The sequence below is a fragment of the Brassica napus genome, chromosome C2, assembly GCF_020379485.1.
Source record: "Brassica napus cultivar Da-Ae chromosome C2, Da-Ae, whole genome shotgun sequence".
In the NCBI taxonomy this organism is placed as follows: domain Eukaryota; kingdom Viridiplantae; phylum Streptophyta; class Magnoliopsida; order Brassicales; family Brassicaceae; genus Brassica; species Brassica napus.
This window is the reverse complement of record NC_063445.1, coordinates 3,904,964-3,920,278: the sequence shown is the minus strand read 5'-3', so window position 1 is coordinate 3,920,278 and position 15,315 is coordinate 3,904,964. Positions and strand designations below refer to the sequence as shown.

General features: G+C 34.9%; 2 protein-coding genes and 1 pseudogene across 3 annotated transcripts; all 3 read left to right on the top strand.

Moving 5' to 3' along the window:
• Nucleotides 1-81: 81 nt before the first annotated feature.
• LOC106380758 (translation initiation factor eIF-2B subunit gamma) lies at nt 82-3,091 on the top strand. The gene is made up of 13 exons (XM_013820588.3): nt 82-272; nt 359-454; nt 558-635; nt 917-997; nt 1,085-1,304; nt 1,397-1,455; nt 1,580-1,629; nt 1,712-1,799; nt 1,894-2,133; nt 2,229-2,321; nt 2,393-2,497; nt 2,590-2,706; nt 2,786-3,091. Exons 1-13 carry the CDS (start codon nt 207-209, stop codon nt 2,849-2,851), a joined length of 1,359 nt encoding a protein of 452 aa, XP_013676042.1. The 5' UTR covers nt 82-206; the 3' UTR covers nt 2,852-3,091.
• A 556-nt stretch (nt 3,092-3,647) lies between these two features.
• On the top strand, nt 3,648-7,060 carry LOC106380759 (calcium-dependent protein kinase 8). Its single transcript, XM_013820589.3, has 9 exons — nt 3,648-3,959; nt 4,255-4,793; nt 4,974-5,097; nt 5,197-5,340; nt 5,821-5,973; nt 6,042-6,157; nt 6,234-6,404; nt 6,494-6,724; nt 6,848-7,060. Exons 2-9 carry the CDS (start codon nt 4,281-4,283, stop codon nt 6,998-7,000), a joined length of 1,605 nt encoding a protein of 534 aa, XP_013676043.1. The 5' UTR covers nt 3,648-3,959; nt 4,255-4,280; the 3' UTR covers nt 7,001-7,060.
• Nucleotides 7,061-10,267: 3,207 nt separating this feature from the next.
• LOC111199761 lies at nt 10,268-12,884 on the top strand (annotated as a pseudogene). Its single transcript, XR_002653606.2, has 3 exons — nt 10,268-10,587; nt 10,730-12,277; nt 12,670-12,884. The product of XR_002653606.2 is annotated as an NKAP family protein-like (transcript).
• The last annotated feature ends 2,431 nt before the right edge of the window (nt 12,885-15,315 follow it).

Genomic DNA, 15,315 nt, shown 5'->3' with positions numbered 1-15,315 from the left:
CAGTAAAACTGATTGATGATTTAATTCTAATTAAAATACGATAACCAAAAGACCAAACAAACGACGTCGGATTAACAGGGAAGACTCTAACTAAACAAGCGGGTTTGATATCGTCGTCTACTACTGTTCTCAAAAACAACAAAACCCCAGAGAAAGCGAAAACCTCTTCTTCCTCTCCCTCTCTCCGTCAAATTCAGTTGCGAAAAATGGATTTTCAGGTTGTGATTCTCGCCGGCGGCTTCTCCAGTAATCTTCAGCCCTTAGTCTCCAAGGTCTCTCTCTCTCTATATCTCTCATTCATCTACAAAACAGTCTTTCGCTGGCTAATTTAGCTAATCTCCTTTTTCTGCTGTTACAGGAAGTCCCTAAGGCGCTGCTCCCCGTGGCAAATCGTCCGGTGTTATCTTACGTTCTGGATCTGCTCGAGAGTAGTAATCTCAAGGATCTGATCGTCGTACGCCTTATTATCCTTTCATACAATTGCTTTTTGCTTAGATTGAATGATTTTGGTTGAGACTTTAGATATTTTTTTTTTCGCTTGGGGGTTGCTGAAACAGGTTGTTGAAGGAGAAGATGCTGCTCTGAAAGTCGGTGGATGGATATCTTCTGCCTGCGTTGATCGTTTACATGTTGAGGTATTCATCTAGGAATAGTGATATTTTATGGATGGAGCCTATTGCTTCATAGCAACACTGGTGCTTCAAATAGAATACAGTAGAAGTTATAGCTATGAACTGTTAACTTGAAAGCAGATGCAAGTACAATAACACTAGGAACTATTTGAGTTTTTTTGGTTTGATTAGGTATATCGTGTCACCTATGGTTAATAGCTTTTCTCAAGGCTTTCTCCTGAGGTTATTATTGGTTTGAAAAGCTGAGAAGTTACTTAATGTTCAACTGGATATCTTACTTTTAGGTTGCTGCTGTTGCTGAGAATGTTGGAACTGCTGGAGCCCTCAGGGCGATTGCACACCACTTGACTGCCAAAGACATTCTGGTTAGCTACTATAAAGTTGTCTAGTTTTTTTTTGCTTTGTGTAACTGTAGAGCTTCTAGCTAATTGTTTTAGTTTTCCTGAACGCAGATTGTAAGTGGAGACATTGTTTCTGATGTTTCTCCTGGTGCTGTCGCCGCCACTCATAGAAGACACGATGCATCAGTTACTGCAATGCTTTGTGCTGAGCCAGTCAGTGGACCATCAGAATCCGGGGTTGCTGGCGGGAAAGATAAAACCAAGAAACCTGCTTGCTATGATATCATAGGGCTTGATTCCTCGAAACAATTCTTGTTACACATAGCAACAGGTCCCTACTTTGAATTCTGCTTCTTTTTTGTTTCTTGAAAGGCAACAAAATGCTTGAACCTGTTGTTTTGTTTCCATTCTGAATTGTGATAGCGGCTGAGATTAAGAAAGATACCCGAATTAAAAAGAGCATTCTCTGTGCGGCTGGCAAGGTAATGTTCTCTAATTGTATGCTTTTAGTTACCTACAATGCAGTTTGTCTTCTAACTGTATAGAGATTCGTATATTAATAAATTTTATAGTACAGTTTTTATCATTTTCTCATTTTTGATCTAGATGGAAATTCGATCAGATCTCATGGACTCTCATATATATGCCTTCAAGAGGTTGGTCAGACATGCTTTCCTGCTTAGAAATTAGTTTTAATCTGTCGACACTCATTATGTTATTTTGTCTTGTGTCTCACAGATCAGTCTTGCAGAAAGTTTTGGATCAAAAACCTACTTTCCGGAGCCTAAAACAGGATGTACTCCCATATCTTGTTCGTACACAGCTGGTTAGTTGGATAATGTCCATGCAAATTAAAAATAATGGAGATTATACCATTTGTCTTGTTACCATTTTGATGTTTTTCTGCTGTTGAGTTTCAGAGATCAGAGGTCTTCCCTGACGAAAAAACTGTAGAAGACAATGGAAAAAATAATATGCAGAACAACGAGGTGGTTTTGTCTCAAATTCTCTCCAACGCATCTTTGCCAAGCTTTCATCAAGTTTATGAATCAGGCCTGAACAGCCGAAAGACCTATAAATGCTGTGTTTATATAGCGGATGAAAGTAAGTATTGCGTCCGGTTAAATAGCATTCAAGCCTTCATGGATGTAAACAGAGATGTAAGTTGTTTGCTCATGAATGTGCTCCACACATGGTTCCTTCTATAGTGTTTTTTTTTCTCAGTTGACATCCGCAACTATTCAAACTTGTGCAGGTTATTGGTGACGCAAACCACCTATCCGGATACACATTTTCATCTCATCACAACATTGTCCACCCATCAGCTGAGCTTGGATCAAAAACCACAGTACGTCATCTACATGTTTGGGTATTTGCTCTGGAAGTCGTGATGGCCAGTAACATTTGTGTGGGTTGCAGGTTGGACCTCATTGTATGCTTGGGGAAGGCTCTCAAGTCGGTGATAAATGCAGTGTTAAAAGATCTGTAATTGGGAGACATTGCCGGATAGGCTCCAATGTGAAGGTAACAATAAGAGCTTTTACTTACCTTAGCCAACTTAAAGTGCTGTACATTTCGATAATACACTCAACTGCTTGTATGTGTGTGGGTGACAGGTGGTTAATTCAGTTGTGATGGATCATGCCACAATAGGAGACGGATGCTCAATACAAGGCTCAGTGATTTGCAGCAATGCGCAGCTTCAAGAGCGTGTTGCTCTGAGAGACTGCCAAGTACGTTACTCCCTTCAGTTTTTGTAATACACAGTGGTTTTATCGATTCTCTAATCAAAACATCAATTTTTGCTTATAGGTGGAAGCAGGCTATGTCGTTTATGCCGGGGGTGAGCATAAGGGAGAGACCTTCGCCAGAAAATGATAGCATTCATTCGTTTGGTGAGCAGAGCGGTGATGAGAAGAGTGAGAAGTCAGGTTTTGTTGAGCTTTTAAGAGTGAGATTTTTCATTGCTATGTTTTGTTGTTAGGATTTGGTATTTTGCTGTTCAAACTCAAACTTGATGAAGCCTTGAAACTATTTTTGTACCGAAACACTTTCATGTAAGATCTAAAATTTGTTTTTGGTAGTTGTCCATAGAGATGATTACATCAAGAAGACATACATAGACAGCCTTTTTATTTACACACACCCCTGATCCAAGTCTTCCTATAATGATGGGAGATAGGATGGGAGATAGGATAGGAGTAATCATTATCAAGTACAGCCTGTTTAATTTGTAAGTGACTTCATGTGTTGTTTGTCTATGTGAGAGGCATGAAGAGTCGTTGTAGGCCCTAAAGAGTGAAACTATAGAGATTGTTTGGTCTGCACCGGTTACACGTCTTGCTTTCTCAATTCTCATAAAGTAGATTTCTAAAATTATGAAAACCACTTCCACCAGTAAATAATTGTATATCCTTCATTGTTCAACGAGTTATATATCTGTATTAGTCTATATATTAATGTATGCGTTTACTTTTCAAAATGTGATAATTGTTTTAGCAAGTGATTTAATAAAATAACTATTTCATTTAAAATTTGAGAAACGAGGAATATATATATTGTTGACTGATTCTAAGTATTATTATCCTTGATAATTATGTGTAGATGTATGAAGTTCGCCTCCAATTAGAAATCAATTTTATGAAACCATGTATACCAATGTAATTTGTAATCTAGTGGTTTGTACTAACATCCAAAAAAACCAAACATCAAACTCTTTTCAACACATGTATTGTTCATTGGAAAACAAAGTGAAAGTACTGTCGAGTCCGAAACAATAATAATCAGAGTGGTGGCGAGTCTTGTGACCGTGTGAGACCGTCTCTTTGCAATGGGCTATTCTCTAATTCGACGATAGAGAAGAAAAAGAGTCCCTTTGCTCTTCTTCTCCTTCGAGAAAGTGGGAGACTTTGACTCTTCTCCTTCTCCTCTCTCTATTTCCCCCGTTGCTCCCCGCCGATTCACCTCTCTTTGTCAAAGCTCCCAGGTTTGTGTATCCCCCAAGTATCGTCTTTTTCTTCTTCTTTGGTTTTCACCTGATTTCAATTGCTAGGGTTTACTTCTCTCTCTGCTCTTCAGCTTCTATAGTTCTTAGATTCGTTTGTTAGATGCTTTCCATTTATCATTTGTTTTTGTATGTCTCCATTCACCAAATCTGATTGTCTTGCTTTATTATGCTTAAAGTTTACATTTTTGTTAAGAGATTATTAATAAAGTTTCAATCTTTCCTTATTAGAGCTTGTGGGTTCATTCATTTACTTTGTTGATGAAAAAAATCTCAGGACTCCTCGGATTCGATTAAAAAAAAATGGGAAACTGTTGCGCAAGCCCTGGCTCAGACACAAAGACCAAAGCTTCAAGACCAAACACCAAAAGCAACCCCTTTTACAGCGAAGCATACACCACAACAAACAGATCCGGAACCGGCTTCAAGCTCTCCGTTCTAAAAGACCCAACAGGACATGACATATCCCTTATGTACGATCTAGGCCGCGAGGTAGGTCGAGGAGAGTTTGGTATCACCTACCTCTGCACTGATATCAAAACGGGGGAGAAGTACGCGTGCAAGTCTATATCGAAGAAGAAGCTTAGAACGGCTGTGGATATAGAGGATGTTAGGAGGGAGGTTGAGATCATGAAGCATATGCCTAAGCATCCTAATATAGTGACGCTTAAGGATGCGTTTGAGGATGATGATGCGGTGCATATAGTGATGGAGTTGTGTGAAGGTGGTGAGCTGTTTGATCGGATTGTTGCTAGAGGTCATTATACTGAACGTGCTGCTGCTGCTGTGATGAAGACTATCCTTGAAGTTGTTCAGGTTCCTTTCTAATTTTCTCATTTTCTACCTGTTCCGTTTTGCCTCTTATTCGGTCTTAAAGTTCTTTGTTCGTCTTCATTTTGTGGCTTAAGGTTTTGCTTGTTTGTCTATATTCAGTGCTTGCCTTTACAGTGTAATGCTTGTAGTGATTCTAACTTCTACACCTTTTGGAATTTGCAGATATGTCATAAGAATGGGGTGATGCATAGGGATCTAAAGCCGGAGAACTTTCTATTTGCTAATAAAAAGGAGAATTCGCCACTTAAGGCCATAGATTTTGGATTATCAGTCTTCTTTAAGCCTGGTATAGATCACATAAAGTCAATTATCTATGTCTCAGACTTTGATAAATATTTTTGTTTTGCTTACTCTACTTATTTTTTTCTTTCAAAATTTTTAATAGGTGAGGGATTCAATGAGATAGTTGGAAGTCCTTATTACATGGCCCCAGAGGTACTTAGGCGACATTATGGACCTGAGGTTGATATCTGGAGTGCTGGTGTTATCCTTTATATCTTGCTCTGTGGTGTCCCACCTTTTTGGGCTGGTATGTTATGATCTCTATCTTATAGTCTTGGTCTTTTTTTTTTTTAATATAAAATTCATGTGTTTTTAGTTTCCATGGATGCATAGAAAATTAACTGCAGAATCACTAGTTTCATTAGTAGATGGTTTAGTATCCTGACGTTAACAATGGTTCATCGGTTCACTAGTGACTTCTTTTGAAGTTTTACTCCCTTATTTAGTTATTTTCAGTTTTGAGGATTTTTTATTGTTTCACAATATGAGATGTTTACACAAATCTAGATAACTTTAACTTTATCAAAAAACTGTGCAACCATTTGTGTTTTTATTATTCGTATTTATATTTAAATTAATTAATTTAAATTATATTTTAGTATTTTATTTTTAATATTTGTGCATTGGAGTAAAACATCAAATAATATGAAACAGAGAAGGAGTATTTGCTTAACTTCTTTTACGTTTGAGTCTTCTTCTCATGATATTGTTTATTTTTTCTGTATAGAGACTGAGCAAGGAGTGGCTCAGGCGATTATTAGATCAGTCATCGACTTCAAGAGGGATCCATGGCCAAGAGTCTCTGACACTGCCAAAGACCTTGTGAGAAGGATGCTCGAACCTGACCCCAAAAAACGCCTTTCTGCTGCAGAAGTACTCGGTATGCGTTTTCTATTTACATCTGTGCTTCCAAAATCTGTTTACTAATGGAACAAATATACCTTGCAGAACATCCTTGGATACAAAATGCTAAGAAGGCACCAAATGTTTCGCTCGGTGAGACGGTGAAAGCAAGGCTCAAACAGTTTTCTGTTATGAACAAGCTCAAGAAACGAGCTCTACGGGTAAGTGATTCTGTTCAGCTTAGTAAACCTTTTATTTAGAGGAAATAATGTGAAACTACTTTGCGCTCCATTTCAGGTGATAGCCGAACACTTGTCAGTGGAGGAAGTAGCTGGCATTAAGGAAGCTTTTGAGATGATGGACAGTAAAAAGACGGGGAAGATTAACCTCGAGGAGCTTAAACATGGACTTCATAAACTCGGACAGCAGCAGATACCTGATACTGATCTACAGATTTTGATGGAAGCTGTAAGTTAAAAAAACTTCTGTTGTATTATTTGCCTTCATCAAGCAACATGTATTTGAAAGTGTTTTTTATTTTTGCTTTGTGTGTGCAGGCTGATGTAGATGGGGACGGGACTTTAAACTATGGCGAGTTTGTGGCCGTCTCTGTGCATCTTAAGAAGATGGCGAACGACGAACACTTGCATAAGGCGTTTAGCTTTTTTGATAAGAACCAGAGCGATTACATAGAGATCGAGGAGCTGCGGGAGGCGTTAAATGATGAGGTAGATACTAGCAGTGAGGAGGTTATTGCAGCCATCATGCAAGATGTTGACACCGACAAGGTAACCACCCCAAAACATGAGAAGTCTTGAATGATTCTTAAATGCAAAGCTAGTAGTTTGGAGAGGTTAGTAGAAATTGTACAAGTCTTGTGTTGATCCTTTGTGCTTTTTGGTGATGATTAGGATGGAAGAATAAGCTACGAAGAGTTTGCAGCGATGATGAGAGCTGGGACGGATTGGAGGAAAGCGTCGAGGCAGTATTCGAGGGAAAGATTCAATAGTTTGAGCCTAAAGTTAATGAGAGATGGTTCATTGCAATTAGAAGGCGAGACATGAGAAAGCATGGGGTCTTTCAAAAGCAGTAAAGGGTTCTGTTGATGTTTCTCTTAAAGAAGTAAAAAAAAAAAAAAAAAAAACAGTATTCTTTGAAAAATGTCAGTCTTCTTTCGTTGTTTCTCCACAATAATATGTTATATCAGGGTTTTCGAATGCTTTAGTTACTTGAATAGCGAGCGATTTAACGATATATGAAGATGTTGTCTTAAATTTTCTGACTGTTTTTGATATTGTTTGGATACTCAGAGCACTTACAACGGTTAAGAAACCCATTAGTGGTTCTTAACATAATTATATTAGTACTTTAGTGTAATTATATTTGATTTATTTTTAAAAGAGGCAAACCATTGGGTTTTAATTTGAGAAATCGGCCAAAAAAAACACTGCACTTTGCGGAAATTGCCAAAAGAAACCAGTACTCGAGCTTGACTAATAAAACCCAGATCTTTTGTTGACTTTTTTAGTTTATTCACAAACTTACGGTTGACTTACCAGATTAACACACCGTTAACCAACAGCTAAGACAGTGTTAACTCACCGTTAATTAGTGTTGTTTAGTGAAACTACGTCGTTTCATCCAATTGTTTTGTTAAAGACAAAATCTCAGCACGACGTCGTTTTGCTTAATTAAAATAGTTGTTGGCTGGACTCGAACCCGTGCACTCGTGGTCCTTAGGGGGTTTTGCCACTGAGCTAGTGGACTTTTCGGAAGATTACCACACATGTTTATTTTTATTGATCAAAAGATGTGTTTGATTGAAATCAAACAAAACGAAACCCGTGTTTGAATGTAACCCTAATTTCTCAAATCGATTTGGGGATTTTTCTTGTGATGTGAGGAGATGGTAAATGTGAGATATCCCAGTTTTTGATGTGTATATCCCAGTTCTTCGACCACATCCGCATTGCTCCGGGATACCACGAATTCCCATCGTATTCACAGACGAATCCTCACAACCCGAACTCATCATGCGATACTCGAAGAAGGAAAAGTGAGAATCGAGATTCTTAAGGACGAGATCGAAGAGAATCGAGCTTGAATCGCGAACCGGATTTATGATTTTGGGAATTTAGGGTTTATACCAATCAGAGGTGAAAACGCCGTCGTTTCTTTTTGATTCATTTAACTCAGATTCAAAGAGAATAAAAGAAACAGTGTTTGTAAATCTATTGCAAAGTCCACTAGCTCAGTGGCAAAACCCCTACCATTAAACCCGAGTGCACGAGTTCGAGCCGATGGAAGCCCATCTTTTAATAAAAAAGCAATATAAAACGCGTCGTTTTTCATTTGTCTTTTAACTCGGATTCGAAGAGAATAAAACAAACTGTGTTCGTAAATCTATTGCAAAGTCCACTAGCTCAGTGGCAAAAACCCCTACCATTAAACCCGAGTACACGAGTTCGAGCCGTTGGAAACTCATATTTTTAATAACAAAGCTATATAAACGACGTCGTTTGCCTTTAATCAGACAAAGAGATGAAACGACGTCGTATACTTTAACACCCAAAATTAACATCCGCTTATTTATCTGTTAACTCGGTTAACGGTGTGTTAATCTGGTCAGTCAATCGTAAGTTTCTTAATAAACTAAAAAAGTCAACAAAAATTCACGGTTTTATTGGCTAGCTCATATGTCCAGGTTTTTTTTGGCAATTTCCGTAAAGTTCAGTGTTTTTTTGGCCGAATTCTCGTTTTAATTTTAATGGAAGTTTGTGTTACAAAAAAAAAAAACCATCATTAAGAGTGTGAGTTCTAAAAAGTCTATTTACTTTATAAATTGTCTCTCTTTTTTCTAATTTTTAATATTTTTATTATTGAAATTTCCATTTTCATTCCACCACCAGGAGTGCTCTTATTATTTGTAAGGCCATCTTTATCGCTCGTTTCTAAGGAGGATTTTACAAAAAAAAAATAGTGGTGGGTCCTACAAATCAGCAAAAAACCGGTAACAAAAGTGATCAAATAAGGATCGAGTTTTGCTGGTTTCATGTACTGTTCGCAGGTCCTACTGACACGTGGCGACCCGTGATTGGTTCATTTTTAATTTTTTTTTTCAGACAAATTTTTTTTTTTTTAAAAACCCTTAAACCCACTTTAGCGGTAATCATGCTCTAAGCTCCATAATTTTGTTCATTTCATTGTCATATTTTATCATATAAACCATTTTTGGGTGCAAACCAAAATCAATTCTCGTTTCTAATGCATGAAAACGTCCTCTTAAAGAGCATCCACGCACAAAAGCATTATACAATGTCTTTTTTTTTGTGCAACCTGTATTATATATGTCTCATCATCTTATGCAACTCAATTATTGTTTCAATGAAACCATGCAGTTGAAAGATTATTGTTTCAATGAAACCATGCAGTTGAAAGACATGGCTTAAAGATTACCTGCCTGGCCTGTGGGATCAGCTCGGACCATCAAGTCTCATTCTCATAATCCGTTTAGTTCCATTCCTTGATCACGTTGCCCCTTAATCTAACGCATTAACCCGTCATGACATTCGAGAAACCGAACCTGATGGCCCAAACACCGTCCCAGTTTTTCTAACGGGACCAGCACACTTGTTTTCAATGGTGTAAGTTACAGACCGCAAGCAAATCATGCTGCTGAATTGGTCCCAAAATATACTTTGTACCTGTTGGCCCTCGAGCACATGCTTAAAAAAGCTTGTATCGAGGCACGACCCGGACAAGATGAACCTGGTGTGTACATCCCTCTCACAGCCTTAGCTGGAGGGGCAAGGGATCTCAAACGCGTCTACATACAATTCTTCTTTATTCTTAAAGGCTTAGTTGGAATAAATCTCTAAATACATGAAATAAAATAAATATTGAGTCAGTAAAAACATAATTATTCAATATATACATTTTATTAATATTGTTAACACGATTTCTCATTTGCTATAGTCTTTTCTTTTGTAAAGCTCATTCGTATATTTCCGAATTTCGGTTCGGGTTTGATTGGATTGATCTATTATTTGGGGAGGGTTTGAGGTAGTTTTGGCAATCAATATGAATGTTTTGAATAAAGTAGTATTTTCTCCAACTACATGTATTTTTTTCGTTTCGGTTAGATGTTGGTTTTAGAAATTTTAAATAGTATTTTTTGGTTTTTATTATTTAATTTTAAAAATCAGTTGAGCTTATTGAATTAGTATTAATTCTAATTTAAATAATAATAAAAGTATATATTTATAATAATAATATTATTATTTTTAATATATGTGACAACATAAAAACTATCTCTCACGAAAATATTTGTTTGATACAGTAAATTTCTTCATCTTCAAATTGACATAGTCAATTATGATTTTGTAGTTTCTAAAATTAGTATAAAAATATGCAAATGGCTGATCACGTTAATTTCGTTGACTTTGCTCTATTTTTTGACAAGTTTAATAACTCAAACTATTTTTATCTTTTCTATTGTGTATATATATTATAAGCGTTAGGAACAAATGTTTTTAACAAAAACACAAATCATTGTTTATGCTATCTCTTATAAGATATTGAACCATGAAGTCTCCTATTTTATTCATTGTTTCTTGTGTTGTTTTGATGCTCGTTTTGAGTTATCCTGAAGGTATACATTAATATATATTATGATTAATAATCTGTGAAAAATAGATATAGCAACCTGATTTTCAATTTTCTGCATTATCAAAAGAAAAACTGACTTTCTTATTTCTTATATAATTTTTTTCTTTGTTGATATACTACACTAGAAGCAAAAGCTGCTTCTAACAGGTGTCAGCAGAGAAACTTTTTTCCTGGGAAATGTGGAAATGATGGAATACAAAGTTGCCTCAGGGATTTCAAGAAAAAGACCAAGAAAAGCCACATTATTGATCAATGTAGTAAATGTGAGAACCACAAGTCCCCTAGTGGTTTAGAACAACGTCTATGCCATTGCAGTTACCCTTCCGCTTCTCCTTGCATATGAATTCATACATGGATCAATTATGGCATCCAATTTAAAAGGATATATTTTAATTTTGTTTTCTTAATAATATTTATAGATGAATAAATTTTATAAAGATTTTAATAGAAAATTATATTTGTTGGAAATTTTTAGTTATGATACTTTGACAGCATTATGTTTGGATCTAAAAAGTTTTTTAAAAGATAATTTTCATTTAATCATATGATTGGTGATGGTTAGTTGATGGAACTAAAATTTTTACGAGAATCAATACCAGAAGAAGCTAGTAATAACCATATAGAAGTAGTTAATTTATTTAAAAATTAGAGATTGTTATCAAAATACATAAATGGCGTATGGCATATTGTTTACTATTCTAATATTGATCTCTACAACTGAAAGAAGCTTTTTAAAATTGAAACTGATAAATTATATGTAGTCTAATCAATGTTCTCTCCAGAGCACCTTTTACCTCACCTTTTAAAATGATTGACATGTAAAAATCCAATCTGCTTATTTTTAAAATGATTGACATGTAAAAATCTTGAAGAAGCAATCTGCTTATCAACACGTCAATTCTTATTCAAATCGCATCTCCGACTCCTCCTCCACTGTCTCCTCCTCTCCACGCTTCTCAAGACGACGCCATGATCGAGCTGAAAGATAGGGGACGAGGAACAAGTAAGGAGAAGAAAAGAAGCACAAGTAGTACAAAGAAGCGAGGACATAGGAGTAAGAGCAGCGACATTAGTGCTTCTGGGGAAGAACGTAGCAGGTCAAAGAGCAGGAGGCGGAAGAAGCTGTCAGGCGATGGTTCTGGCACTGATCTGAAGGCGAAACTTGAAGAATCTGTTAAGGAGCCTGAGCTTGACGAAGAGGAGATGAATAAGTTCTAAGAGATGGTTAATGAATCAAAGAAGAAATCTTTAGCTCCTGAAGATGAAGAAGAAGAAGCTGAGGTGGGCCCAATGCCGTTACCTAAAGCTGAAGGACACATCAGTTACGGTGGTGCGTTAAGACCCGGTGAAGGACACGCTATATCACAGTACGTTCAGCAAGGGAAACATATCCCACGTAGAGGAGAAGTGGTTCTTAACGCTGATGAGATTCAGAGGTTTGAGGATCTCGGGTATGTCATCATCAAAGGATGAATGCTATTCGTATCAGGAAGGAGAACCAGGTTTACAGTGCTGAAGACAAACGTGCGTTGGCTATGTTTAACTACGAGGAGAAGGCTAAGGTGATGTCTGATCTTTCGAGGCTGGTGCAGCGCCATATGGGAGATGAGTTGGGTCCGAATCATGACCCTTTTGGTGCTGGAAAGGCTGATGGAGCTGACGACCGAATGGGGGTACTTATCTTACTCTATCTACTGCTCCTTATTGCATCATAGTTACATTATTGCATTTTTGGGTTAGAGATTAAAGATATAGACTTTTAGGATCTGCAACCGTTCCTGCGCAATTTGCTTCAGCTTCGTTGATTATAGATTATGGTTTGTGTGTGTTGAAGATGAAAGATTTGGACTTTTTGGGATCTGCAGCTACGTATGTGCAGTTTGCTTCAGCTTTCATTGATTATGATTGTGTGTTTATATTATTACTTTAGACTTTAGGGATTGCTTGTGTAACACGTTTTATGTGATTGTGTTTCTGTTTCGTGATCCCCGCTTAATCGTTAGCTCTCTGTCATTTAATGATTCTGAATGTGAAGATTTATACAAGTTTTATGCCTTTGTAACAGGGACATACAGGTCTGCTTTTGATGCTTCATACTACTTCTTTGTCTTTCAGATATCTTTGGTTATGTTTTTTTTACAAACGTATGTTTCTTCATCGTCTTTGTGTGTAGTTTGTGACCGTGTTGTAGAGACGTTTTGCTATCTTGTTTTGGGTTTTAATATCGAAGGAGATATAAACCTGTAATTAGGTTTTGCTTATTGCGGCACTTATCGTTCAGTTTGGTTTTAAAAGCCTTCAAATGAAAAGAGAAAAAATATACTTTGACGTCAAACAAACAAAAAAGCTAGAAGGTAGTAACCAAAATTCAACTTTATATACATATTTCAAATCAAAATAATAATTTAAAGTTGATTTATATTCAAAAATTGAATTTTACTAAAGTATTTCAATAAACATTAATAAAATAATGTTTTCAATATATATGAAAAAAATATAATGCAACATCTAATTTCACATACCAACTTAAATTATAGTTCTTATATTTCACATCAAGTTTTCTTTTGTCATCATTTCACATCAAATTTTAAAAATATAATATATGTGATTATTTCTATGATGGTATGTATAAAATACTATTAATATATGATTACTTATATGATGGTATGTATAAAATACGATTAATTATAGGATGACACATATATTATATATAATAGTGACTATGGGTGGGGGCTCAGGTATCCATTTGAGTTCGGTTCGAGTCTGTTTGGTTTTCTGGTTTCCGGTATCAAATATTTTAGCCCCATTCGGATATTTCCGAATTTCGGTTTGGGTTCGGTTCGGATGTTTGCGGATTCGGTTCGGGTACAGATAGCTCATTTAAATTATTTAAAAAAAATTAAATTCATTATATGCTTTAAATTTCTTAAAATATATAAACAAAATAATAAATTACATATAAATTTAAATAACATATTTCAGAATACCTATAATTAACATATAAATTGGTTTGGTTTAAATATTTGGATAGAGAATCAATAATTAATTTAATTATTTTTAATGTTTTGAGTATACTTTAACTATTTTAGAAGTTTACTTTTGATTTTATATTTTCAAATATTTAAACCAACTTAATAGTATCAAATATATCCTGGATGTTTTTATATACATTAAATCTAAAAATAATATATATATATATATATATCTATCTATTTCAGATACATTCGGATACCCGATATACTTCGGTTCAGATAGGATTTGGTTTCAGTTCTCTAAATACCAAAATTTTGAATAATTCGGATATTTAATCAATTTTAGTTTTGGTTTGGTACTACTTTCGGTTCCGTTCTTTGGAATCGGGTTTTTTCTCAGCCCTAACATTGACATAAAAACAAATAGTAATATATTTTTTAAAAAATACATCCGCGCGGGCTCGGATCAAAATCCAGTCTGTCACAAAAAGATTAAATGGGCTTGATTTTTTCATCTATGATTGTTGAATTTGATTACATGAGTTAATGAATGGTTTTGCAAGCAAAAATACAAGACGACTATATTTTTAGTGTTCTAAATTTTCAGTGTTTACAAAATTTGATGAAATTCAATTGTTTTGTGAACATTTTATTTTTCTTTAATTGTTTTGTAATTTTGGATAAAATATGTAAGGGCAAAGATTTAAAATTTAGCTTAAGACAATATATATGTTAGATCCACACTGAAGTCATGTCAAGTAATGATTTCTTTTTTTTCGTCAATTGATTTCAGTTTTCCAAATTATAATTTTAACTAGATTTTAACTTGCACGCCCGAACGGATATATTTTTCAAAAATATGTTGCTATTTGTTTTTATATCACTATTTAGGATTGGGCAAAAAAACTTAAACTCGAAGAACCGAACCGATTTCGATCCAAAAAAATAGTACTAAACTCGAATAGAAATTAATTAAATATCTGAATTATTCAAAATTTTGGTATTTAGAGAACTGAAACCTAATTCGATCCAAAGCAAAGTATTTTGGGTATTTGAATGTATCTGAAATAGATTTATATACTTATATATATTAGTTATTTTTAGATTTAATGTACATAAAAACATCCATAATATATATGATACTTTTAAGTTGGTTTAAATACTTGAAAATATGTACAAATAATCAAAAAAGATATCTAAAATAGTTAAAGTATACTCAAAACATAAAAAATGCGTAAAATAATTATTAATTCTCTGTCCAAATATTTAAACCAAACCAATTTATATGTTAAGTTTGGGTACTCTAACATATGTTATTCAAATTTATATGTAATATATTATTTTTTTCAGATTTTGGGAAATTTAGAGTATATAACGAATTTAAAAAAATTAAAAATAGTTTAAATGGGTTATTCATTTATGATTGTTGAATTTGATTACATGAGTTAATGAATGGTTTTGCAAGCAAAAATACAAGACGACTAAATTTTTAGTGTTCTAAATTTTCAGTTTTTATAAAATTTGATGAAATTCAATTTTTTTGTGAACATTTTATTTTTCTTTTATTGTTTTGTAATTTTGGATAAAATATATAAGGGCAAAGATTTAAAATTTAGCTTAAGACAACATATATGTTAGATCCACACTGAAGTCATGTCAAGTAATGATTTCTTTTTTTCGTCAATTGATTTCCGTTTTCCAAATTATAATTTTAACTAGATTTTGACTCGCACGCCCGC

What these genes read in the sequence shown, in the direction of transcription:
- LOC106380758 (XM_013820588.3), top strand. Translation starts at nt 207, where the DNA reads ATGGATTTTCAGGTTGTGATTCTCGCCGGCGGCTTCTCCAGTAATCTT. An exon ending in AGCTTGGATCAAAAACCACA is followed by an intron (nt 2,322 to 2,392) that starts GTACGTCATCTA and finishes TGTGGGTTGCAG; the next exon opens with GTTGGACCTCATTGTATGCT. An exon ending in TTGCTCTGAGAGACTGCCAA is followed by an intron (nt 2,707 to 2,785) that starts GTACGTTACTCC and finishes TTTTGCTTATAG; the next exon opens with GTGGAAGCAGGCTATGTCGT.
- LOC106380759 (XM_013820589.3), top strand. Translation starts at nt 4,281, where the DNA reads ATGGGAAACTGTTGCGCAAGCCCTGGCTCAGACACAAAGACCAAAGCT. An exon ending in TGTCCCACCTTTTTGGGCTG is followed by an intron (nt 5,341 to 5,820) that starts GTATGTTATGAT and finishes TTTTCTGTATAG; the next exon opens with AGACTGAGCAAGGAGTGGCT. An exon ending in TCAAGAAACGAGCTCTACGG is followed by an intron (nt 6,158 to 6,233) that starts GTAAGTGATTCT and finishes GCTCCATTTCAG; the next exon opens with GTGATAGCCGAACACTTGTC.